This window comes from Pleuronectes platessa, chromosome 15, assembly GCF_947347685.1.
Source record: "Pleuronectes platessa chromosome 15, fPlePla1.1, whole genome shotgun sequence".
Classification (NCBI taxonomy): Eukaryota; Metazoa; Chordata; class Actinopteri; order Pleuronectiformes; family Pleuronectidae; genus Pleuronectes; species Pleuronectes platessa.
The window spans coordinates 14,502,700-14,530,627 of NC_070640.1; the positions used below are offsets into that span (position 1 = coordinate 14,502,700).

The window sequence follows — 27,928 nt, forward strand, 5'->3', positions numbered from 1 at the left end:
AGGTGGCCATGCATATGAGCGGTAATTTACAAAGCTCTCCGGCAAATCTTTGACGAGGACAAAAAGTGCATAAATGCCAGTCAGAAACCCTGATGAGTCAACAAGTTCATTCTGTCGAGACATCTCTTTTTGCCTTTCTGTGACAGCCCTCATCTTCAAAACGGTGAGGTCAGGCGGGGCTCCTGCGCAGTAAGTGGGGTGCAGGGAGCAGTACAAGGAGAACAGATGGAAAGGTCAAGCAGGGAAAACGATTTTTGGTGCCTTTTTATCTCCAGCGAAGGAATGCTGGCTGTGTGAGGCACAGGCAGAGGCGATACGGTCAAGGTTTTATCAACATAATGATCCTGACAGGTTACCCTAAATAACCCAAGGACCGGTTTGTGTCTTGAAGAGGGATATTCTGCAAAAAAAAATGGAGGTACTGATTAGGCAAATGCAACACTTAAATATTTATACAGATATAAACGCACTCAACATGTTGTTATACCTTCAGTGAGCTGTTGAGGATGCGGAGGCGATGAAGCTTGTCATTTAGCAGGGGGTCATTAACTCGGCGGACAAATGAGCGCTTGTACTCCAGGCGGCTGGCTGATCTGTGATCAGCCGAGGTGGACAGACTCGTCTGCTCCAGAGCCCGATACAAGTCCCCCAGAGAGTCTGCCTGCATCCTGCAGTCCCGTCCACGACCTGCCGTGAAAGAAGAGCAAAGATTAACAACAAGGATTTCTCAATAAACTGAAGTGAGGGATGAGTTTTCTTACCTTTTCTTTTTTTTACAAAAAACACACTAAGAGTCCTTCTACTTTAAACCAAATAAAAACACTAGAGATTTTACACAAAATAATTGTAGCAGTGGATCTCTAAGCACTCCATCATATGAAAGTGAAAGCAGCCTCTCCCTGCCCACAAGCTGCCCACCTGCTTGCCACGAAATGACAGAAAGCTGAAACTAATAAGGGGCTGTTGAAGGGACTTATATATATATAACATATTCATACATAACACACACACACTCACACACATCACCAGCAAAGGTACTGTACTATCACAAGAAACACGTGTAGTATATGTATATAAAAGCCAAACTAAAAAGTGCTCATCATTTTACTTTTACTTCACAATTTTGTATTATTTAATTATTACAGATAAATCTTTTGCTGCAATTATTTCCTGAACTAATAATTTTCTGTTGGATTGTGAATCTTAAAAATAGTGTTATTAGTCAAATCTAAACATATTAACTTTATTCAAATTGTGTTTATAAAAGCCGGTACACATATTATTAAAGATGCTGGAACATTTACTGTTTGTCATGTTTTCTTAATTTGAATAATTTTTATTAAATACAATTGACTTATTAGAAAATCGCAATAATCCTTTCAGCTGCTTGCTACTGAACTATGATGCCCAATACAGTACCGAACTGCAAATAAAACTAAAGCTATCTTAAAATGAAAATCAGTTTTTATGATTTGGATGAACTAACTATTACTTTATTTATTTATTTCCATTCATTCTGTCAATATGTAATTTTCCATAACACGGGAGCCATTATCCTACCAGCGCCCTCATGTCTCCTGTTGGGATACACTGCCCTCTGTTGGGATGATACTCACACTACACTCGAGCTGAATCGGTTGTCACTCTATTTTGTGTTTTAGAAAGAGGGTGGCAGGTTCTGAAGCGCTCTGACGCGTCCTGGCTGTGCCTTGAAATGTATCATGCTGTATTTGCTGCTTGTTTATCTGTTTGCCTCCCTTCTTCGCAGGCAACGGTGGAGAGAGCGAAGTGTAAGATAAATGAGGACAAGAAGAGAGGGGCCTAGGGCGTGCTTCTTTATCCTGTTCAGAATCCAACATTAACACTGGCTGAAAGGATTCCTCCTCGCTTCACCATCCAAACCGTGCCAAGAGGCACAATGACATCTCGATTGGGCAAGAGAAGAGAATGGAGAGAGAAAGTGAGAGAGTGTGTGTGTGTGTGTGAGACACAGAGAGAGAGAGAGAGAGAGAGAGAGAGAGAGAGAGAGAGAGAGAGAGAGAGAGAGAGAGAGAGAGAGAGAGTGAACTGCCAAGATAAATCAGTATCAAATAAGACACTAAATTTCATCTCACTTGAACAAGTGCCCTGGAGCAAATGGGCTGGCTGCAAATCCAATCCAATAAAGCAATGACAGCCAGTAGACGACCTCTGACACTTGCCGGCTCTGACTCTCCTGTTAGCGGCTTTAATCGAATTACTGATGACGAATAAGTTCCCTTGCTCAACACCATGCAGATAGGAAGACTGATCTTAACAGATACTTAAAAAATAACAATTTGCAGGAGAGGATGAGCCCAGTGACACCTCAGGTTTCCTCTAGTGGCAGAGCCTCCGAAACTCTGTCAGATGAGGTAAGTGTCCCTTTATAGCTGTTTCAGACAAGCCCATTTGAACTGGCTTTATACTGGATGTCATTTTACACTGGTGCTTATACATAGGTGTATACTGTTAGATAACTTTCTCATATAAGACCCAGTGATCCTGTGAATGTAACAACTCATTACTTCTTGAGTGTTTGGACTTCTCTGCTCTCGTAAAGGTATATTTTAGTCATAGCTATAGAAGAAATAATTGAACACAGAATTAAACAGCAACACTGTGTATATCAGCTAAAAGGCTGTAGTTTAATAATAAAAAAACAATTATGAATTATATAAAATATGAAATAATTGATCCACATGAAATTATACACACAAAAAAAATGTTTTCCCTCTAAATATGTCCACCACTTGTACCAAGATTTAATGGTAGTTTTTGCATAAGCCTGCTAACAAATACACCAACAAAGAACTGCAGGAGCACCTCAGAGAAATATGAACAGATGATTAATCTGTCAAAGTTCTGAACCTATAAAAGAAAAAAGCTCCATTATTGTGTGTTGATGAACTGTAGAGTTGAAACTATAAATAACAGTTACAGTTTCCCAAAGTGAGCGGATTTCCTTGATTGTATAATTCAGCGGACATTGAGCCAGAGGCAGAGTTCACCCTGGACAGGTCGCCAGCCAATCAGAGGGCTCACATACAGAGACAAACAACCATTCAGGCTAACTTTTACACCTCAATCAGTTTTCTATTAATCAAACAAATAAGTCAAAAGCATCTAGTACAATTCAATTGGAATGGTCTATGCTTGCGGTACATGTGATGCTGACCTGTGTCCCTGACCCGGTCCCGCTGGTAGTGCTGGGACTCTCTGGGATCCGACGCAGCTGCAGTGGCGGCCAGGATGGCGTGCAGCCCGCTGTCCCTTGGTAGCGTGAAACTTCGAGGTTTTCCACCCGCCTCTGAATCGATGCTGGACCTGAGGGGCAGAGGCAGGGCTCTGTATTGTTCCTGCAGCAGGCTGCGTGGCGCCGGCAGGGTGGACTGCCTGCGGTACTCAACCGCCAGGTGTTCCCTGCCATCAGGCAGCAGGGATTCCTCCACGGGGAACGTCTGGAGGTAGTGCATCCTGGTGCTGCTCTCCATCTGGTCATGCCACGAGTTTAGATGGCCGCTCGTCTTCTGCCCGGGGGAGACGCTGTTGTTGCTGATGCTGCCTTCGCGAGGCTCCGAGTGGAACTCTTCATGGGAAGAGCGGGAATGGAACGTGTCCGAGGAGGAGAGATGGCCTCGTTTCGGTTCCAGGTAGGGACTCACCTGTGTACAGACAGATTGTTAGTGAAAGAAAGCGACGTCTGCCACATAGTGCGAAGTCCGGTGGGTCTAATCAACTGCAGGCTGACAGACTCACTGAGGATGCTCTGGGAAAGGTGTCATACGGTGGTGGCGGACTGTCCTGTTTAGGCATCGAGGGCATTTCCATGTCCTCGTGATCACTCTCACTCCAGTAATCTGTCATACACAAACAGATCCTGTCATATTTCTGTAACAAACATTCCAAACCAAGCTTATTACATGCAATACGAAGGACTATGAGACCATTCAGATGATTATAGTGAGTACAAAAATCCAGCTGCTGTGTCGTGTCAGAAAAATCATCTGCCTGCGCCTGTGGATGACTATTCTGAAAAGGGTATCTGCAGCGTTGGTGTGGTGTAGGTGTGATCAGGAAGGTGAGGATGAATCTAAGATGTGAGAACTTCTGGCTACGACTTCTGGAGGTGTTAAGGATCTAATTTAACAACTTGCTTGTGCAGGAAGAAGCTTCAGTGACAAACCTGCTCTCACACGCCCACCTTTGCTGGGTTCATATATAGGCTGCTTTTAAATAACTTTATAGGGTATGAGGGGGTATCATTTCCTGTCCGTTTGTAAGAAGCAAAAGAACATGACTATATAGACATTAAAAAAAAAGCTTTTAGCAATAACATTTGCATTTGTACAGCGCATAGCAGAGGGGCTTGAATCAGATGTGAAGTGAAAGTGAAACAGGAGAGAGGAGTTGAACCCTCCTTCTGCGGATCTAGAAATGGCACCTTTCTAGAAACCCCAGGACGCCTTACGTTATATCATAAATAAACATATGAAACCAAGCATAAAAATCAGATTCGGAGATACAAACACCTATCATTACGACATGTATAACACAATAAAAAAAAAGTAAAACCAGGATTAAAGCCTGGTTTTTACATGACGCCTCCAACTTTGTTAAGACACAACAAAGAGGAGACTATGTTCATTTAAGCTGAAGTGGAAAGAGTAGCTCTTCAAGTGCAATGTGTGCAAAGCTACAAATGTGCGACAAATGCAGCTAAAAGACAACATCCTGACCTCTAAAGACCTCACATGATATTAAACATCCACAGTAATATGCTCATGTGAAAGATTTTATAATCCTGCAGAAATGATACATAGGGAGTCTTGTTTTCTGAAGACATTTTAAGCAGTGAAAAGCACATATTGTGTATTTCAAACACAAGGAGCCTGTAGCTCTGAGCTGCTTTTTTGCAGCATGGAGCTGAAGGAGCAGATACATTGTGACAGCGAACGCACTAAGTGAGGGACGAGGCAAAATAATCGTCCATGCATTCGTCGTGACTTATTTGGACGTGATTTTTTACAGCTTGGCTTGTCGCAGCTTTATATAACCGTAAACCAGCGACCTGTAACAGATGAAGAGTGTTTTTTTCCCTCTTCTTTTGCAACACTGGGAAACAGCGTCTGTGACTAATCTCACCTTGGTCCTGGTGAATTTTCTCCTGCTCGGAGTAGCCTGCCACCGCCATACTGAGACGGCTCAGCCACCTGTGTGGGAGAAGAACGGGCATGACGCACAGAAGCTGGACTTGCAATGAAACGTCTTCTGCATGTGCTTTGTGTGTGTGTGTGTGTGTGTGTGTGTGTGTGTGTGTGTGTGTGTGTTTGTGTGTGTGTGTGTGTGTGTGTGTGTTGATCAATCACCTCACAGAACTGCCTGGTGTTAAGGAGAGTGGGCAGTCCAGTGGGGGGGATTTAATTTCCGGCCAGGAGACGGGTTGGGGGGGGGTTGTTAAATGTGGTTGCAGATGTGAGATTGTGGGAGTTTATAGAGCATGACTATCACAGCCTCGTTAACTCACCGGGACATGTCGTCTACATTTTCCGCCGCGAAGTAGAAGGTTTTTATCTTCGGATGGCACGCCTTGAAAGCGCTGAAAGGGAACCGAGGGTATATTTAAGCAAGTGTAAGAACAGATACGGTGACATAAAGGCGTTCATTAACATATGAATAGACACGACTGCCAAAATAAACTGGCACCTGATTACACAAACTGCCATTCAGACTGACGCAAAACAGCAAGACTTCGCATCATTGCATAAGCAGCTCCTGTTTATTTTTGGCATGTTTAAGACAAGTAAACAAACATAATTCTGAAACACAACGATTTTCAGAAACCCCTGAATTAGTTGGCATTCAACCTAAGAGTGAACAATAAGCCTATACATGATAAATGGTATGTTTTTATACAACTCACGCACGCATTCATGCAGCACTTCTGCACCCAGTGCTTTTGTATCACACACCATTCATACACTGTCGGCCGTCAGGGGCCATTTGGGGTTCAGTATCTTGCCTAAGAACACTTCTGAATGCAGACTGGAGGTGCCGGGGATCGAACCCCCGACCCTCTGCTTTTATCTCCTGCCCCCCAAAAATGGTTAACAGCTGTTTTTCAACAGATATGCGGTTAACAATATACTGAAATAGCTATGTGGGATTTTTAAGAACTTTCTTTGGGATTACACTTTAACTTTATGAAATTGATTTAATAATTACATATTTTTCCTTGAAAACTGTAGAGCCAGTGAAGGTGGTTATGTACCGTTCTCCCTGTGTTACTAACCGCTCGTTATCATGAATATCAGTTCCCTTACACACCTCTGATTTTATTCATCAAGAGCCCCAAATAATTCAGTGGAAATCAGGAAAATGTCAACTCAAAGAAAGAGAGAAAAGTAAAAAAATGGATTCCTGGACCTGTCACACCAACATTTTATGAGTTCATCCCTGACCCATTCCACATCCTTCCACCAGGTTTTGTGGTAATCAGTCCAGTTTTTGTGTTTTTCCTGTTCTTCTTTTATCTTTATGTATCTTCATAAAGTCTCTGCCTTTGGCTTATTGAATCATTACAAGACTTTTGCATCTGGTTCTGTCTAAATTTGAAGCTTAATGGAAATACTTAATTGTAGGTTGGATGTTTGTTGTCCAGATGAACAAAAATACTCACAACTTCCTCCTGCACTCAGTGGCCCGGTCGATGTTAAACTCCGAGAGGCTGACGAAGCCCTCTGCCTTCTCATCCTGTTACAAGCAAAAGCTAAGTGAAATCAAAACGCCAAATAATGAAAACCAAAAAGATTCTGGGATTTGTTCTTTTAAAAAAAAGAATTTAAAGAATATATTCACCTCCTCATTCATGTACCAGTACAGGCACGTGTCTTTCAGGATGAACCAGTACTTCTTCCACTTCTGTGAAAAATATGTTTTGGCATCCTTCTTCTTCCACAGCCAGCCCTCGCAGTCGCCCTGACCCAAGTCCCTGCAGGAAATCCGTCGCTTGCTGATTGAAGACATGGGGCTTTCAACTGCAGGGCAACAGAACAGACGGGGGGGGAGGTCAGAAAACACCCCTCGTGAAGCCCCTGCTCATGTCTGGATTCACGTCAAACACCTTGAAAGAAACGCTCCTACCTTTACTCTTCTTCTTTGACCTCGACAAAAGTGAGGACCGCTCAAACACCTGCAGGGTAAAAACAAAACAGAATGACGACATGCAGACGGATTCTGTGCTCAGCTCGTGCTTCTGTGTATTTTCTTAAACTAGCTCCCAACAAAATATTTGACTTTTCACCGACACCGAGGGACTGACATGGTAGAGGGACGCAGAGTCCGAGCTGGACGTGGACAGGGACACTTCCATCTGAAGGGCGGGGATGAGCGTGTAATGGGTGGGGCTCCCTCGTCGCTCCGTCTTCCTCCTGTTCTGACTCAGGCTGCGTCCCAGCAGGAAGTCCTGGGCCTGCGTTTTATCTTCGCTCGCGAAACGCAGCAAGGAGTTTTCTGCCGGGACACAACCGAAGCAATCGCTCAGTTTTGCACAAACTTTATAAAATAGCAATTACACTTTGAAATAAATATCAAATGCTTTGTAAAGTTCTGCTGCACACAAATGAACTGATGAATCTTTGTAAGTCCCGTTTGCCTGTGATCAGATAATGTGAACATTTCAAAAGATTTCCTTTGACAATATTGAAAGGTGTTAAAAATCTACAGAGGAAAGCTGTTGTCAGGCAGAAGGGCCTCAAGAGTTCCTAATACTGTCTCGGTAGATAAATATAGCTCCGTCACTTTAGTGAAAAGCCAAAAGGAGCAACATATCAGCAGCATCCCCAGAGGAAACAGACACATCACTCAGGCCCATCTTTGAGACTGAAATAAAGCAAATTCAGTCTCCTCCCACTCCATTTGCCACCTAGCACAACCAAACGCAAACATCTCAGGGAAAAATACACTCCTGCCGTTGCCAAAGCAACAGTGCACTTTCTATATCCAAAACAGCAAGAGCTAGAAGGAGAGAACCGGGGGAAGAGAGGGATGGAGGGAGTAAAGGAGCAGTGATAGATTACTAACGTACGGAGGAGATGGAGACAGGAGCAGATCTCCAGCATGTTATCGGCTTTGACAGGCCATGCTCATCCTTCTACTTTTTGGCTCACGGATCTGAGAGGGTGAGGATATTATGAGATATCAGCCCCCTCACCTCACATAGCTCTGTCCCTCTCTGTCATCCTTCTTTCTCTGCCTCCCTTTCTTTTCTTTTTTTGCTCTCTCCCACGGCCTCCCACTCACCTCTCCGGCTCTCTCTCTTCAGCTTGGCCGGGTCTTCGTTGTCTCCCACCCAGTTGTATTCCACTGGCATTGAGATGGGCCTGAGCCTGCCTGGAGCACAGGGAACGTCAATATCACAAAGCTGCCCACCCCACACACACACACACACGCACAAACATCATCAAACAGCTGCAGACATCTTAAATACATCTCAAGAACAAGCAGACGACACATTTACAGGGCTTTGAGCTCTTGCCTCTCACGACTGAGTCCTCGGATGAAGGAGGCCAAGACAAGGTCTTACCATAGGTGGGAGTGCTCCCCCTGCGGACTGATGACACCTCTGGGTTCTGGTCATACTCGTAACAGTACAGTATAGCATCCTCCTCCACCAGAGGGAAGCGCCGGCGACACTCCTGGTCCAGGTAGGAGTTTGGTGAATCAGATCCTTCCGCGACGTGGTCGTCCGATTGAGGATCGTCGTCTGCCAGATTTCCCTTGTCGTCTCTGCCATAACGGGAAGTGGGAAAGTCATTTGAATGTCGCTGAGGACCTGGACTAATGAGTGAGAAAAAATGAGGAATGGCAATCTCAGAAAATACTGTAGGATGAAAACAGCTACTTTAAAGGATAGTGGCCGTATCTGCTATGGTCAACAAATCTCATGAAAACACCAAAATCAACATCTCTTAATTCTTTGAGAGAGCCTGTGGCTCTCAGCCCCAATGGCCACTTGTTCTTAGTGAAGATGTACATTTACAAGAGAACATCAATATATCGTCATTGTTTTTTTAACAACAATATTTAGCAAACATAACTCAAACACTAGAAAACAGAGCACTCCCAAGGGACTAATACTTAATTGGTTCTTATTTCATTTTTATAATACTTTTGTATTTTAATGCTCAAACAATTATTGCAGCATTAGAACAGGTTTAGTGTTTGGTGTCATAGGCTCCAACTTAATCACTCCCCCATATGATTACAGAGGAATGATGGTAGTGATGAGCAAATTATAACCTTATATAAACGTATAACCCCCCGTTGGAGCCTAAAGGTGGATGCTGGGGTGGTGGAGGGGCTGAAGTAACTGGTAGCAGTACCGCAGCTGCAGTGCGAGCAAAGGGAGCAATGGGAGATTTCTCTCTGCTTAAATAGACCACCTGATAGGTTGGATGTGTATTATAGATGGGTTGTGGAGAGTGAGGTATGTCACATGATGTATGTCACATGATTGGAGCAGCGCAGCTCGAGTTGGCTGCCTGAACTTGCTCGCAGGCGTCGCTCCATTTATTCCAACTTTTTTCGAAAGTGAGCACCACCACCACCTTTCAATTGTTGAAAACATGAAACCTGTTTGTATATCAAATTATCAATTTGTTAGCACACATGCATGTGTGTCCTTGTGCTAGAGCATCAAACCAACTAAGAGGGAAGAAAGTGTGCGAGTTCACCTAGGGGTGTACGGCTCGGCAGGAGGCGGGGGTATGAAGAGCTCCTGCAGGGCACAGCTACTCCTCCTGGATGGCGTGCTTAAAGTGCTGGTGGGCGTGGCGACGCTGCTGCTGGGACTCTGGGGGAAGATTGGCTGTGTGAGCGTGATCGTGTGTGTGTGTGTGTGTGTGTGTGTGTGTATGTGTGCGTGTGGTAAGAAAAGGGGAGAGAGAGCGAGACAGGCAGACAGAGAGAGAGGAAGGAGGGGAACAGTTACAGGGATTGACACATCGAAAATTTGGAGTTAAGCAGTTCAGTCAGTCAGTCAGTCTGGGGCTGTTCCTTCGGGTTCAGACTGTGCTGCCTTGCATCTCATTCGTGAAATCCGTATACTGTATGTTTCTGATGCTCCAGTTCTAACTGGTGCACACGAGAGGACAGGTTGCTGTGCGGCTGAGTTGTCCCTCTCATTCAGGTCAAGGAAAATCTGGTTATAACCTACATAGTCTGTTAAATACAGCCCATGGACACCGATTTATCTGTAATACCATTGTAGCAATATATGGATGTAATATCTTTTTAATCACTCACTCATTTTTTATATCAAAGTAGCAGGATGACAAATCAGCAAAGTCACTTGACTAGTCAGAGTGATGTCGCACAATCACAAGATTCAGTTATAAAACATGGACTCTAAATGAAGAAGAGCTGAAGTTGAGAATACTAATTTATCAATGCTCAAAGTATGCTAATATATATAACTTGCAACTGACTAATATCAGTGATGTACTATCAGGAGATACACTCCCCCGTAAAACCATTAAGCATGTCGGAGTTTCTACAAGGCTTCAGAACAGTCTCCATGTTCGTCTTTCCACTTTTTGTCCTTGAAAATGCAGGCAGGAATGTGAATTCGATTTAGGTGGAGAACAGGGATGTGAGAATGTGGAAGGGGGGAGAAGGAGGCTGAGCTGGACGACTACGCCTCAGGGCCTCGGGGAGGGGACGTTTTCTCTGGCCTGGGACTCAAAAGAAAGGCTGGACTACTTTTGCGCATTCCCTCTCATTTCCACCCATTCTGGCTCAGGCGCACGATCCTAATAATGTAATTGCTTTGGCCAAAGTAGGACAGCAGATGCCACTTAGAGCTGAAATGTTAACTTGTGAGGGAAGGATGCTGGAACCTTCAACCAATTAGTTGGTTGAAGTTTTGGTCCCGAAAAAAGAGGTGGTCGCAATAAAGGCAATACCAGTGCAATGCAGTGCAACTCCCAAAACAGCTCATAGTGCAAAACTATCTTTAGGAAAATTTGAACACTTCGAGTTTTGTAATACTAAATGGTTTTGGATGCATGCTGTTGGTATTTATGGAAACACGGAACACGGATTTTGGTGTCTAGGTTCAGAAGTCTGGAGTATTTTTAACATGAACAGCGACAGAGGAACAAAGACATACTGTACACTCCAAAAAACGGAGATCACACTAGCACAGAAAACATGATGGGACCCCTTTTTGTGTGTGCGTGTGTGTGTGTGTGTTTGTGGAGCAGGAAAGCAGATGTACCTGCAGAGCCAGCGGTTTCCATCTCATGTTTTTGAGCAGAGCCGGGGTGGAGGTGAGCGTGCTCTGCGGGCGTTTCTTCAGCGTCAGGGTCACACCTGCAGGGTCCCCGCGCAACGAGTTCACTAGGTTCTTCAACTGCCAGCCCACCTAACAAACAACAACAAGCTGTGAGTTTCCTCCAAACGCAAACGCAGACGACAGAAATAAGAAGCTGAGGTTCCGCAATTAACTTCCATTTGGTATCGTAAACCGTGTATAAAGATGGACGTCATAACATCTCCACAAAAAATGAAGCCAAGCATGTCAATTGCCACCTGGTGGCTGGCTGCAGTAAAGGTCATAACCCCGTCCTCCTCCATGTTGGTGGATGGACCAAACATCAGGTCAAATAAATGTTTGTCAATGATGGTTTCTGTCATTGAGTTAGTTGTTATCACAGGGATGTTCGGTAAATTTTACATTTTTCTGTTAGTTTATTTATTTTAGGATATAAAGAATAGGCTGAATGATTGACAGCAAAGACTGACTTGTAAGTGGTCAAGTGTGTATTGGCAGGACCTTGGAACCATTGCTCAACACCACTTGGACGGATCTATGGATTCGACATGTTTCCAGTTCATAAAAATGCTATATCTGCTTGTCTAAATAGAGCAGATTTAACATATACGTGAGTTTGTTTTTCATATAGTTCACACCCTTTCTAACATGAAGAGGACGACTCCGGTTTTATTCAATCATCCTATTCAAGGTGCTGCTGTGGTCATTGTAACGATACAGTACATGTGACTCCTGATGGTTGGGACCTGAGGCACAGTCCCAAGGCCTCGCGGTAATGAGGATGTTTCATGCAAAGCTAGGAGCCAAAGGGCAACTTGTACAGCTCCTGGGACGACAATCTGCGGGCGCTGTCATGATGTGGAAAGTGCCCAGTGTTGTTAACAGCTGCGTGCCTTGTAAATAGTCTTTAACCCAGTTTAGATGATATTTGGCACAAAAAACATCTTGCCCCGAGGAACACTGTCTGCTGCTGAACCAAATATGCCAGGTCCAGTTTGGGGAGGAAATATCCTCTCTTGCTTGGCTGGCTTCACTGAGTTTCACTACGTCTTTTCCATGCAGCCGGAGTCTGGGCATTTTACAGGCAATGACCTCCCAATCACTTTTTTCCTTTCCAAGTCATTTTTCACTGTGACAGGCACTACACAGAGAGGGCATTAAAGAGACAGGCAGACTGAAACAGCTTGAAACTGCTTGAAAGTTTCTGCTTTAAGGTCCAGTGTGTAAGATTTTGGTGTAAGGGATCTATTGGCAGAAATTGAATATAAAATAATCCTAGTGATGGTTTTCACTGGTGTGTTTCATCTAAATTGTACGAATTGTTGTTTTCTTTACCATTGAATAGGGCCTTTATATTTAGATACTATATAATTACATCTGGAGCAGGTCCTCTCTACGAAGGCTGCCATGTTTTTTTACCATCCTCCAGACTGGTCAGACTGTTTTTCACCGGTTCTCTTTCATGATGGAAGAGAAGGGTGAATGAGGGGCATTCAGCTGCAACATGCAACTTTACCACTAGATGCCACTAAATGCCACACACTGAACCTTTAAGGTGTTTCTTATAAAGCATTGTGTCACTGTTTTTTGATGTTTCATTATATTTCTTTTTCATTCTGTTGACAATCTCCAGTGTTAAACAGTTAAGGTCTGGAGCATTGACGCCTTCCACCTTTATTGACCAATCCTGCTCCAGAAACCTGTTGTAAAATCTTTCACGGGTATAATTCTCCATTTATATACATGTTATTACATTTTCAAAGCCTTTGCCTCACAGGACTTTTCCTTCATTCATTTTCTTCTATCTGTGGAAAAAGATGCTCAAATCAAAGTTTCCCATAAGCACCGTCTGTCACAAAAAATAAAAGCATTTGCAGACGACTTCTTTCTGACTGTTTCGAGTCATGTCCCTGCCACTTTTTTCATTATCTTACAACTTTAACCAGATGAAGGATGGATCTTAAATTATTAGAAAAACAAGCTGAACAAACAGCTGCTCTCTCAGCCCCTCAATTTGAGAAACACTGATATCTAATGTAAACATCCATTTGCGTTAGTAATAAAGAGTCCTCTAAAAAAACACAGGAAAAACAAACACTGATCTTAACCTAAGAATAAAACAGCAAAAATGTAAATACTGCAATTTGTTATGACACCTTTAAAAGAAACAGAAGAAAAGAACACAGCTTTTTAAGAGCTTTTTCTTTCCTTGGTGGCATCTTTTAAAAAAAATGTTTCTCTCCTTCATTTTATTTTAAGTGCTTCTCTTCTATGTTTTCATTTTCTTGTGAGAAAAGATGCTGTGAGGAATCCTGGGCCGCCACAGACACATGTAGTGTTCAGTGCAGTCATCACCTTGTTTGTCCAAAGGTTTCTTCTTTGCTGATGCACAACCTTAATGGGATGGGATCACTTGATCTTAAATTAAATGTATTGAATTAAATGTATTAACAGCAGTGAAGCTACTTATGGCAGCCATTATGAGTGAGAGTGCAGTTTCGGTTGAGCAAACATGTCTCAGTTTACAGTTTGACATCACATATACTTAAGATGTCAAATTCACTCAGCTGCTGTTCATTTCAGCAACATAAGACAGGACCGTGCATCACTCTGTCACGCACAACCCCTCCAGCATCCACAAGGGAACACATACTGTATGGTTCACTTCCATACCACATACTGAAACAATTCAGTAAACACTATACAGAAATATTCATTTTAACCTGTTTTTTTGTAGCTACTATTAATGTGTTTCACTGTTTTGTACTGGTATTAGATGATACATTGGTAGGCCCTGATAGATGTCAATCATGCTGCCACTTTGAAATAGCTGCTGTCAGTCAAACTGTAAATGAGAGCTGAATGTTTAATAAACATAAATGATGGCTCGGTTTCATTTTGGCTCTTTCCAGGATGCTGGTAATGTTCAGTCATGGTCTATGTGATGGAGATCACTGAGCAGATGTCTTTGGCTGAAACATTGACTGAAACTTGTCCGGGGATAATAGAGATGAGCAGCCCAACTTAAGACTCTTTAATGACACATGATTCAGATGGTCTCTGCCAGAGACTTGGTTTATCACATCTTTTGCAAGCGTAAGGTGTGTGCTTCAACCTTGGTTGCCATGGCAACTGCCTCTGGGCACTGGGCATAGTTTGACCATTAGTGTCAGATATTGGACGATTGGTTTTAGGGTCTACTTGTTAGTGACCTGTATTGTGTAATACCATGTAAACTAACCAACGAGCATTACGAAAAGTCAGGGCAGGATAATAAAATCCCTGAGCCATCGTTACTTTTTCTTTCTATGACATGTCAAAATGTCTGCTGTAAACAAAATGTTGGACAGTAAAAAGAACATGCAGTGACAGTGAGCGGAAGATGTCTCTTTAAAAATGGTTGCATTCAGTGGGTGAGCTGAGAGACTGAAATGAACCTGACTTGAGCTGTGCAATTATCATACGTCTGGCTGGTCCACACACAAGCAGTAATTATTTCAGACAAAGGGTGCTATATTTAAATTGTGCAACACAGGAAATTTTAGTTTTCATCTGCATTGATTGTACACACGATGCTCTGTGCACTTTAGTAACAAGCAGTTTCGAAAATATTTCAAACAATTATGGCTCAGCTCGAGTTGCTTGAGTTGAATTTGCTATGCTATACCTCTAACACTAATATGGGGTGTCCTTGTGGCTAAGAAGCTTAAGTCATTAACCATAAATGGCAAAGGCACTAGTTCCAGCCCTTTCCCCATCTTTGGTTCACTTGGTACTGCTATTTCTCACTGTGTATCTCCAATAAAGAAAATAATTTTTTTTAAGGGGGTTTAGGTGTAGTGTAAGGTGTAGAGCGAGGTAATAGGGAAAGACTGACGACACTCCACACGCAGAGGACAACTGCAGTGGACAGGTGCCCATCCAACAAACCTCCGTCTAAGACGAGACCTTTCCTGACCCAGAGCACGGACTCTATTCACGGCACGTATTCACTATGCACAGGAATACTTCCCATCACGCCAAGCTGGGAGCCTGGCGTGGCGGAAGGGGACGCATCAGATACCGTGTCCTGGTTGACAAGCCTGCATATGGAAGACGTTGGAAAGTTCTGCTGAAGAGTGTGAGTAATCCATGACCTCACTAGTCAGTTCTTCTGCCTACACATAGGTGAGTGAGGCATACGATACAAATAGACTGCATACACCGACCGCATGCATGGGAATTAATTAAACGTTGCAAGGTGAATGTGAAGGAATTGCTTTGTGAGTAGGACTAGCTATTAATAACAGCGAGCCAGTTCATTTCGCCTCATAAAACAAAAGTATCCCTAAACGCAATCAAGCTGCACCAAATATCACACACTTCACACATTACATCACACAACAGTCCCCAAATTATGCCCCTTCTCCCAATGTTAAAACAGTGAGAGAAAAAACTACTTCTTCAAAAGACCCACTAACATCTGGCCTTTGTCTGCAAAGGGAAATGGATTCATTTGCTAATCACTCCTGGGTCAAACGACTCTGCAACAATCACGTTTGTGAAGTCAAATGAGACTCACCGGGGAAAATGAAACAGAGGAAAAACTCCTCTACTGGCAAAACGGAGTCAATCAATTTTCTTACGGGTTTATCAACATTTAAAACCCAGTGTATACACTCTAAGTTTGGTTTAACAAGGTATTGGACAAAACCCTAACCCTAGCACTCTTGTGTGCATTACATATAAAAGACTGATCCTATAAGCAAACATTTTCATCCAGAGAAAATGTTCACATCAACAATTGATAACTACATTGCAGCTCTTACACTTTACAGCACAGGTCCAGTGGCGCTGCAGTGGAACAGTGTGGATGTTCTGCAGCACAATGGTTATAAGGGAACAGGATGCACATGCACACCATAGGCATGAGGCTAAAGCAAACAAAAGCCAGTGAGCAAAGAACATGGTCTTACCACTGTCTGATGATTAACCTGAATGACTTCATCTCCGGCATGGATTTTCTTACAGCGGTCAGCCAGGGACTGATGGAGACACAGAGAGGCAGAGTCATTAACTTCTGCTTCGTTTCACTGTCATGACAGGGATGACAACCGCAAGTGACAACATGTCAGTCTGCGTGTTGCACCGGGGAGAGGATCTACACAGGTGAACCCAAAGAGGCTTGTACTTACTCCTTCTGTCGTCCCGGTGATAACGTGCAAACCGTCGTATGTTGATTTGATGTACATGCCCTGTGAGAAGACAGAAGGAATCTGATTCACATTTACATAACTCAGACACATGGTTCGTTTATTGCAGTGCATCCCGAGGCAGAAATGTAGCCATGTGCAGGTCACACCACGGTCATGGCGTATTTGCGAATATTAGCATTAGTTTTAATCAGCTTTCTGTGCAAAGAGTTTAAATCTGGTTAGATCTCAAATGAATTTAGTAGCAGTTAAAGATATTAGTGTTTTCTATTACTTTAATATTTCGCATATAGAATACGTTTGAATGAATACAGGAGGGTCCTTAAATATCAAATATCAAACATCAATAAGTGAGTATCCATCAAATGCAGATGGAATCAAACATAGTGGATTATTTATCTGCAAATGCTGTTTTTTTTGTTGCAAAAATAAAGAAGCTAAAACTCAAAGCTTCCACTAAAAGGGGTCTAAAGTGCAGGACACACGCACACCCAGACACATGTTTCTCAAACAGATGTGCATGAGTACACACACATACTGGCACAGATACACTGAAGCAGCGTGCCAGTCTTCAAGATGAATGTAAGAGGTTTATTTTTAGGTCACTTGACCCACTGTTGTGTTCAGGTTTCACTGAACGGATGAGAGAACTTCCATGCCCCCTGCTAGCATTAGTGGGGGGAGGGGGGGTGCGTACCGTGGCCCCAAGCAGGGAGCTTGTGTGTGAGTGTAGGTCAGTGCTGATGGACAGTTAGTGGCAGAAGGAACGAGTGTCCTCTTTTCTACCTAACACGGTATCTACTATCTTCAGTTGCTCCAAAAAAAAAGGAAGTGCGCACACAGCCGGTTGTTGATTTGCACATTTTAGCTGTTCATATTTTAACATGCACAACATGCTCATGTCATGTTGCCTTGCAGCAGCTGACTCACGCTCTCCAACCCAGTTTTGGAACAGCTACTAATGACCTTCATACGATACCAGACAGCAGCCACAGTGTTTGGGCTATATCTCAATACTTTTACTTCTTTGAAATGTGAAATGAAACCACACCTGATGTTTAAAGTGCCAATGTAAAAATGTTAAAAGCCACTTCCAGACACAACATACTAAATACTGTGGAAAATCGTTAACAGCAAAGTATTAAGATTAACCCAAGCAACAGGGACACGTTTCTTTGTCTGTTTCTTTTATCGTTTTCTTTTATAATTGTTTTAAAGTGATAGTGTATTATTTTATTTGCTGTTTTTGATTCTAGATCTTGTATTATTTCATGTATATGGTTTAAGCCCACAATCGGCATCCAGTGAGTCAGACTATGGTTATTTATAACATGAAGTCCAACATAAGGTAGGCTGTGCAGTGAAACTACAGCTGAAGATGTTTATTACTCAATAACTATTATATCATAACTTCTTCACTTGTACCTATACATCCTTACAGATCATTTCAATACAATTCCTACGTTTTTCTGCTTACATCTGACTCCTTCTTACTCAATGGCCATTTGTTGTTACTACTAGTTATTAGTTATTACTATTATTACTATGCAATCAATTAGCCTGTAGTTAATTATATATTTTAAATCTAACATTTTCTCTATAACTGAAATCCTCTGAAGGGAGGGATCTTCAGCCATTGAAGCAGATTTTTTCAGACAACATTTTGTGGGTTTAGATGAATCATTTACTCCAAATAACTGCTGTAGTAAGACCACAGAAACACACAGAGCTTCCTCTCATGAAACACTGAGACGAGAATCTCCCAGAGGATGAGTGTGGTTCTCCCAGTCTGACTGAGGGAGAGTCTTACCAGTCCTTCTGTGGATTTTATGTTGGGTAGCTGCACCACCTCCAGATGTGCAGCCTGGGACACCATGGGATCCGAGGACAGAGAGATAATGTGGTCGCACACTTCAGACAGAGTTTTACACTGGGGACGACACATTAGGGAAGATTACAAGCTTGAAGTGGGAGCATTATAGTGTCAACTTTATCAGATAGGGCAGAGTAGAGTCGACAACTCACCACATGCAGGATTTTGTTTTCTGTTTCATACACAGAGCAGTCCTGTGGAACGAGCACAGAGCACTGTTACCACAGGAGAATGAGTCAAAATTGAGTTATTATTGGCATTTCTGCTGTAGGTGGATATAAGCAAAAACAACACAAAAAGGAAAAATGAGCTGCTTGGCGCCTATAACCCCCAACCCTCCCACACAGGCACGCACAAACACAAAACAAATGAATCACCAATGCGGAGGCATGTCTCTCTCTCTCTCTATTTCTTCCTCGGTGCCTGTCATCCTCTCTCGCCCTTCAACTCGTTCCTTTTCTCCCTCTTTCACGCCCACTTTTGAATTTTTCCCACCTGAACCTTTCACTGAACTCCTGATAAACTTATAAAGACCAAGCTAAAACTTTTTTATGGATAAGTCCTGAAAATACATTTATAGATATAATGTTATAACTATATACAAATTTATTCACACACAGAATGGCGTTCATTCCTTCTCTTATCAGGGATCAGCCGACCTGAAGGAGGTATACATTATGCATACTGTAAATTACGTTTTCACTGTTTAAATGGATTGCAGAATTTCCGTTTCTCTATGTTCTGTTGTCTGAACTCTTTACTACTGTTTGAATATGTATTTGTATATATAAATACAAAGTGCGCAAAACTAGATTTGTCAGGTTCTCTTTTCGTGTAATGTACAGAAATTTCTAATACTATTGAATATATCATAGTTGCACTTGTGCATAAGTGTATTTAATAGCATAGACAATGTATAATACATTATGGGATCACCATAATATTCTTATGCAGGGAACAAGGTTTCTATTTCCGGTGGAGGTATTGGATCTCGCTGTTGTATTAGGATTAAAAAAAAATATTCACAGCGCTTGGACAGATTATAATGTATTTTTATATCATACAATTTATTTACCTGTTGTACAATTGTGGTGAGCTCCAGACACAGCTGGATCACATTGTTCCTGGTCAGGGAGTAATCCGCCACAGCAGCAAACGGAGATCTGAAAAAGAAGGAGCACCTGGAATGAACCATTAGATCATTCTTCCTTTGAGACTAAATCACTGGTCAATCTGTGGGATTATTTCCAAACAGAGTTTTGTGCATGAGTGCCCACAGATTTTAGAAACTATTACAAGATTCAGTGATTAATTAATCAGATAAAAATAAATGTAGTCATTATATTTGAGAAAAGACAACAATAGCTGCCACTGAAGACCACATGTGGAGACCAATATGCTAAAAATAATTCCAACCGTATCATATTGACGCATCAATCGTGTATTTTCAAATTTGAAAATAAAGGATAAATGTATTCTGTTTATTTGTTGTATTTGACTCAGAATATATGTTGCAGAATATGGCTGCAATTTTTCAGTTAGTCTGTTGAATGTTGTCTGCTTTGAACTTCCAAAATCATCACAGACACACACACACACACACACACACACACACACACACACACACGCAGATAAAAACACACAGCCACAATCCCACAGAGAAGCAAAGGGATAAAGCAACATATAAATAGACTTGCTCTGTGCCTTTTTGGCCATCCTGTCAAAATACTACTTACATAAGGCCCTTACGAATCTTTTCTTGTCAGCTGATTGGTCATGGACATAACAATAAAAAAAAACAGAACCGGTCTGTTTTTGATAAGAATTGAAGTTTCAACAAAACGCTCAAAGAACCATCACATAAAGCCACATAAGCAATATTTCTTTGCCTTTTTTTAGGCAAATTTGTCTTCATTTAATCTTCTACATGACAGCAAGCAGTGTTTTTTTCCAAACGACATAATATGTAAAGAAAATATATAAAATTCAAAAGGTTCCTCATATCAAGTTGAAGCCAGAGACAATTACTTAAAAGTAAGTTGCTGCAAAAACAGCCATGCCGCTGTAAACTACAAAACCTAAAGGGATAACTTTCCCAAAAACAGGGGAATGAATGTATCAGAGTGTGTATTTCTATGTGTATTCAGTGCCTTTTAAGATGTTTACATATGTTACAGATTGCACCTTTTTGCAAATCTCACCTGTCCAGCCACGCCAGAAGGCTTTTGGCCGCAGCGATCAGGTCCACCACGGAGGTAAGGAAGTCATTGGGAAGCTTGTGGGTGGCTCGGCCATCGTAGTGGCCGCTGCGTCGCCTGCCTGTGATGAAGTTCTGCAGGTTCTTGGCGGATGCATTCAGCTTATGAGAGAGTGTCTTCAGATTCTCAGTCTCCAGGCCATAATTCTGCAGGAGAGAGGACAGGTCAGTTCACTCTGTTTGTTTGTGGTGACACTGCTCTGTGGAGTAGAAAGACCACAGGCAGAGCAGCCCACCTTGTCCAGTGACACAGATGCCGCTGATATGACAAACATGTGAGGAAATAAGACCAGCAGCCCATCCACTTAGCCCCGCTCTCCCCCAGCTGTCACTTTGCATGTCTAGGGATCGCCGAACACTCATTACCCTGTACGGCAAACTGCACGTGCAAGGCCTGTGGGCGTCAGGGTTTCTTGGGAGGAGAGAGCGCGGCAGGAGGGCCACTAATCATATTTAATACAGCAGGGCCTGAGAGACTTTAAACTAAATCCCAGTTACATAAGGAGCTTTGGGGCTGAAGCAGGGCCCCCCCGTGCAGCGATGCAGGATGAGAGGACTTTAGATTCAGATTGCATCTGTGACCTCGGCCCGCTAAATCTTCATCCAGTCTCTCTATGTCTCTCTTAGGCGAACAAACACACATCTTCATCGCTTTTCCACCCGCTTACCTTCCTTCCTACTTCTCATTCTCCCTTCATCTTTCCTCAGCTTTTATATTCCCTCAGTCTAAGACTTCAGCTCAGTGCGTCAAGCCTTTGAAAACACTGGAGACTTCTGTATTAAAGCACCAAATTGGTATTTCATGCTCTGTGTTGTCCTTTGTGAGTACAAATAAAAAACAGGGTCTGGAGAGGAAGGATATTAAAGCATCTTAAGAAATGTACCATTCAAACAATATAGTTATTGTACCAGAAAAAGTGTTGTACATTTACATTTACAGTTACATACATACTAAATTAAGATAACTTATACCACTACTATATCAAAAGGACAGTACCTGCTACAACGGGAATGAATATGTAGATGAGGGGTTGAATAATTGTAAAAAAATGTATGTATTATATATTTTCTAAATATCACCTATTTTAGCTTCTGAAATGTGAGGATGTGCTGCTTCTCTTTGTTCTTCTTCTGCTCATTAACTCTGTGAAGTTTTTTTTTGTCTCCTGTTATTATCCTGAGCTGTTATTCATCACTTAAAAAAAAAAGAAAAGACATTTGAATTGAATTAAATTGAATTTGCCTCAACAAACCTGAAGAATTATCAATGAGACAGGCTCTTTGAACATCGCCTGGATAAGTAACATTTTCTTTTAAAACAAAAAAGCTCACGGCAAACAAAATATTGTGGATATGGAAAAATCCTGTGTGTCCATCTGAGGTATAACTGGTGACTACTCTGTATTTCTATCTCCTGGGGCAAAACATTTCTCAGCCTTTTCAGCCATTGATATCTGTGTAAACATTTCAATATTTAGCGACTAATTTACAGATCTATTGACGCATTTTCAGATTTGTCTACACACGTACAAATCTTATTATAGGTTCACAGATTTTTTACATGTTTGCAAATCTAATTACACACAAACACAGACCCTGATCAGATTATTGTACACGTTTTCAGGTCTCAGTGCACATTTTCTGATTCTGAGTTTATGCACTTTAAAATGTCGGGTTTGGAAAAAAAATATGAAAAGATAAACACAGACAGCCTGACTGATATTCAGCATTTGCTCTATTAAGAAGTACTAGGTTCCACGGCGGAGGAAGAAACTCTCATGACCAAGACATTTATGGGCCGCTGTTTTCTCTTTCGTGACCTGGATCACTTCAGTGGTACATGAAGAAAGTGTTTACAGGTTTGACATTATTCTCTAACTCTTTCGGCTGCACTTCAGAGTAATCAGCAGAACTGCGGGCTGTCGTGCCGACCCAGACACTAAACTTGTGTTTCTAGGATGAAGAGTAGACATGAGTTGGAGAGGAGGCTGTAATCCATGTCAGTGCTAATGACAGCTGCAAGATTTGCCTGTGGAGGATATTTTGGCCAGATTATTAGCTCTGCCAGATTTGCTAAGATGTTTAAACATTGAGGCCGAAGCAATTTTCCCTCTGTTGTGAAGTCGTAAGCTCTTAGTGATACTTGTAAGAATGTTATATCTATTTTAATTAAGCGATGACTTTGCGTGGGAAAAACTTTGGTCTTAAATATCCAAATTATGACAGTATCAGGACTAAAGAAACAACCTTATTTTGTAGCTTGAACCCGATACTTTTCCTCGATGAGCTGGGGAGGCGACAAATGTGCCACAGAAACATTGTTTGACAGCGCTGGGGCGAGACTCTCTGAAGTGACAGTAGAAAGCAGTGGTGCCACAGCAGGGGACTCACCAGCGCACAGAGCAAGTCCACAGCTTCCAGTACGAGCTCCTGGTGGCCGATCCGGGACACCCCCAGATCCTCCAGCTCCTGGTGGGTGATTCGCAGCAGCTGGTCCCCTCCTACTTTCTCCTTCTCAAAGGTCTTGATGTACTGCTGCAGGCAGTCGTCCAGGCCTGAGAGACGCACACGGAATGAGAGGAAAAATACTTTGAGTACAAGGCAACAAGATGATAAGTCTGTTGGCTGGTGGTTTCAGGACTTAATTTGAATGGCGTGCTCTGACTGGGCTGCATATTGCCTTCAATGCCAGAAACAGTGCTGTAACTGTGAAGTGTAAACACGGCATGCTTCTTTTTTCTGCGTGTGTGTGAATCTGTGAATATTGGACAAGGATTCTACACTTTTCCTCTACATCAACAGAGCCAATAGAAAATATTCAGCCTTAAACTTGAATATCCTTTCGGTAGTCTTTCGGTAAATCAGTTGATGAAGTCCAGCTGACTAGAGCAAACAGACTAATTCTAAGAGGCATTTTGTTTAAAAAGTGTTTGCATTACATTCGTCTCGGAGGTTGTGTTTTCACCTCTGTCCATTTGCTGGTTAGTTGTTTTCTCTGTGAGCAGGAATTCGCAAAACAGAACAGATCTCCATGAAACTTGGAAGGACAGGACATGGGCCAAGAAAGAACCCATTCAACTTTGTATCAGGGGGCACGTCCAGGAATTTTTTGATCGCTTTCTTTAACATTGCAAGATATTTATATATATATATATATATATGTATTGTAAGAAATAATTCATGGCTTTTGATCAGAATCAGGCACATTTATTTTTATTTGTGAGTCTTAATTGAATCAAGGAGAAAGAGGAATGAGCTCTCCTGAGTTCTATTGTAACTGAAAATTGTTATTACAAGTGTTGATAGAGTAAATACAGCAGGTCATCATTCAATGAGGAACTCTTGCAGAAGAAAAGCATCACACACTCAAATCCTCGACAACGGCCGTGAGAGACTTTAAAGGAACTTCTCTCTGACATAATTACATTGCATCTGCCCTGATCATGTAGAATTATGTTGAAACCAAGGACACTGGATGAAGTTACAAATAGATCCAACATTTAGATTTTTGCTCTGTAAACAAATTTTGATTTGATAACTGATGTTTCTGCCTCAGGGTTACTTGACTGTTACAGTTTTTACAGTTTCATCCACTTTCTAATCAAGAAAACACACAAATTAGTTGCAAAAACAATCGCTCATTTTTGTATATGTCATAGAGGTGAATGTCACTAGAGAGTGCTCGGCATGCTAAATGGCCATCCTTTTAGCAGTGGAGACAGAGACTAGTCTTTGTCAAGTGTATTTTCTATACACTCGGTCTGTTTCTATTCTCTCAGTAAGAGAGGGACACACACACATACACACACACAACTCCATGCTCAGCTCGTCTTTTCATTGCTGCGGACCAATCGTGTACATGTGACTCGGGGCTGTGCCTAAACCTGATCAAGCATTCACATCGGGTCCTGCTGGCAGCTAAATGTTGGAGGGGGAAAACATCGGGAGTTTCATGGCTTTGCATACAATTTAAAGGCTTAACTAATCAGCCTCTTTACCAAGTTAATTGAGACTCATTACATCGATGAAAGTATACCCAGTGTTGCCATAGGAACCCTGAAGCAGAGCTTTGGCAGGGATTCTCCCTGACCACGGGACAAAATAAAGAAATAAGTGAAGAGAGGACAGGACGCGTTCCAAAAAGTGGCTGTGTGGCAGCATGAGACATCTCGCCCGCTTAGCTGTCTGCTGATTTCATTAAGTCACACAGGATTTTACATTTCTAAATGTCACTGTAGAGGATCATGTTTCACTACATTGACAGGCGCTGTACAAATTAAGGTTACAGCTCTAATTGAAAGTCTCGAATGATTGCTGTTCACAGAGTTTGGTGGGCTTGAACTGATCCTCGATATCTTGTTACATGACTCTGCTCTTCTAAAAGAAGAGAGTGGTGCCATGTAAAGCCTTTCCAGATGGAGAATACTTTGTTGATTGCACTGAGCAATCTCAACTACATCAGTTTTGCTGTCCATTTCATTCAGATTATCCGGCACGCTGGAAAGGGACATTAAAAGCGCAGCCCTGACACGTCCCGATCTCCATTCGAGATAATCCGCTGGTAATGTGAGGTAAGAGAGTTCTTATGGCTGTTAGCATTGTTATAATGTCATTGATCACTGTGTGTGTGTGTGTGTGTGTGTGTGTGTGTGTGTGTGTGTGTGTGTGTGTGTGTGTGTGTGTGTGTGTGTGTGTGTATGTGTGTGTGTGTGCGTGTGTGTGTGTGTGTGTGTGTGTGTGTGTGTGTGTGTGTTTGTGTGTGCGTTTGAGAGTGGGTGTGTGGGTGGGTGGATGGGAGTTAGACAACAAGCGAGTGAGAGCACAAAGATGAAACTGATAGAGCTCACAAAACAGGAATTATACTAATGCATACAGTCATAAAGAATTGAGCTATTACACTAAGCCTGCATTACAATGCTGACAGCATGATGTGTAATATGTGTTTGCACGGCGACTGTACACTTGTCAAGAATACATCTTCAGTCAGAGCAGGAATTCCTTTGTGTTTTTTGAGACCAGAATCTTTTCTTAAAGGCGGCTTTGTCACAGCTGGGAATGGAGCGTAGTCAAACACACACACACACAAGGGGAGGGGGGGGGGGCGCACAGCATGATTGTGGGAAGGTCACAGAGGCCCCTATTTGGCCTCCAGTGACATCACCGAGCGGTATGCTAATAATGGGAACCGTGAATGCTTTGGGCAAAATGCTGCCGTTCCTTAGGAGCTCTCATGAGGCGAGAAAGGATGGGAGACACCCCCTCCACCCAGCCACCATCACCACCCCCATTCCTTCTCTCTCTCTCTCTCTCTCTCTCTCTGTGTCTCTCAGTACCACTCTGTCCCTCACTTTAAATTACCATTACTGGGCTCAGGGCACAGGAATTGTCTCTGCTCCACTTGTCAGATGTGGGACACTGAAGAGCCCTCGCTCACATCTCATCTCCGCTTCTTGCTGCCTGCATTTCTCACAAGTGCTATAAGCTTATGCACCCATCTTCTCAACATCTCACTTTAACTGCTGTGGTCATCTGTCTTTGCCTTTCTCCAAACATCATTCATCCTCCCAGTGTCTCCAAATGATAAACAATGTGCTTAAAAAGGCCGCATCACATTCAAGTACAGCTTGTAAAACCCAACTACTGCTGAAAGAGGTCTGATCCTGGCAATCATAATATGTCTGATCCAGCAGAAAAAGGCCTTCGGGCTTAGAATTATGACTGTGTGTGCGTGTGTGTTTGTGTGTCCATGTGTGTGTGTGTGTGTGTGTGTAGGCAGTAAAGATTACTGTATACATGTGTACATCTTATCTGGAGCATCTCCGAAGGGCTGTGGCCTGACACGTGAGCACATGGCTCAGCAAAACACCACAGCATGCCGCTGAAACACTTACATCGCTCCCAGTCACACACGCACACACACAAACACACGGCCCTCTTCTACTGGGTTCAACATTGAATCACCGTGCCATGATGATTTTTTTTTTTTTATGCAAACAGACAAAATGCAGCTAATGAGTAATGTGTGCCCTCAAAGTGTCCAGACAGGTAGATGTGGTCCACTGTTCTTCGTGTTTGCAGTGATTATGCAGACGTTGCTCTGAAGAACTTCTATGATTAATTCATTTTAACATCTGCACATTAATATCTATCAATCCAATAAATATCCCGCTGAATGCCCAGACCTCAACAGCAACTGGCCTTACAAGTCCTTTTTTATCAAACTGAAATGTGCATGCGTCTTTCAACCTCATTATTCTGCTGCATGTTTCCCAAACATTAAGAGGTGTTCTCTTAAAATGTTGCAAATGTACTCTCAAAATACTTATGGGCCTCGCATTATATTCCAGTACAGAATTGGGAGCTTTTTCAAACTGTCAAGTCTTAGGCCTGCATGACGCTATTCCAAGTCAGCTGTGACTTCTTAAGGACTTGGGGCATCTGTGGATCCACATATTTTGCACAGATGGCTTGTACCATACGAAGCCATGGCTCGAAATTATGTTATCCATGCACATAAGGACCCTGAGCTCAAATCCAGAGAGAAGGGGGTGGTTGACTATTTGGGGGCTGGATCCCTCCTCTATGTTTGCCAGCCTCCTGCGTGAACAATAACCACCGCAGGACAATAGAGGGTCTTTTGGGGCGTTTTGTGCCATTTGAGTGCGTCAGGCTGAGCTGTGTGTGTGTGTGTGTGTGTGTGTGTGTGTGTGTGTGTGTGTGTGTGTGTGTGTGTGTGTGTGTGTGTGTGTGTTAGGACAAGTCGTCCCCACGTTGTGAGTGCGCGGCAAAACAGATCGATCGAACGATTAAAGGGTGTAATTAAAAGGCTCCCGGAGGCAAAACACCCCGAGGCTCAGCAGGTGTTTTGTTCTCCCCGGGCATCTCGCAGCGCATGCAACAGCAGACTGGGCTCAGTGCAAAGCAGCGGTCCGCTGATGTGTTGTTATTTCTGTTCGGCCACCGTCGTGATTCACAGCCCTACCTTTCATCCAGTCCACCACTTGACTGGAGCTCCACTTGCTCACAGGCTCCATCACCAGTGCCATGGGTAGAAGTTTGGCGTGACAAAAGAAAGAAGAACACACCCAACAATCCCTGCACCCTCCTCGTCCGATGTCAGAAAAATCAACAACAAAAAAAAGGACGACAAAATTCAACACATGGATTCTGCTCAGCGGAGGCCGGGTGTTTACAAACAAAACGGGGGTAGCTCCATCAGGTCCGAAATAAAAATGTCGCTTTAAGCAGCAGGA

General features: G+C 42.7%; 1 protein-coding gene across 1 annotated transcript; it reads right to left on the bottom strand.

Annotated features, from left to right (window-relative positions):
- Positions 1 to 352: 352 nt before the first annotated feature.
- LOC128456673 (connector enhancer of kinase suppressor of ras 2) lies at positions 353 to 27,721 on the bottom strand. Its single transcript, XM_053440947.1, has 22 exons — positions 27,658 to 27,721; positions 23,067 to 23,230; positions 20,620 to 20,822; positions 19,494 to 19,599; positions 18,571 to 18,612; positions 18,356 to 18,475; positions 16,528 to 16,587; positions 16,309 to 16,377; positions 11,297 to 11,443; positions 9,753 to 9,886; positions 8,603 to 8,856; positions 8,320 to 8,409; positions 7,340 to 7,530; positions 7,162 to 7,210; positions 6,877 to 7,055; positions 6,698 to 6,771; positions 5,546 to 5,617; positions 5,164 to 5,231; positions 3,778 to 3,878; positions 3,197 to 3,683; positions 488 to 687; positions 353 to 400 (listed from the first exon to the last, which is right to left on the bottom strand). Exons 1-22 carry the CDS (start codon positions 27,719 to 27,721, stop codon positions 353 to 355), a joined length of 2,922 nt encoding a protein of 973 aa, XP_053296922.1.
- Between the last annotated feature and the right edge of the window lie 207 nt (positions 27,722 to 27,928).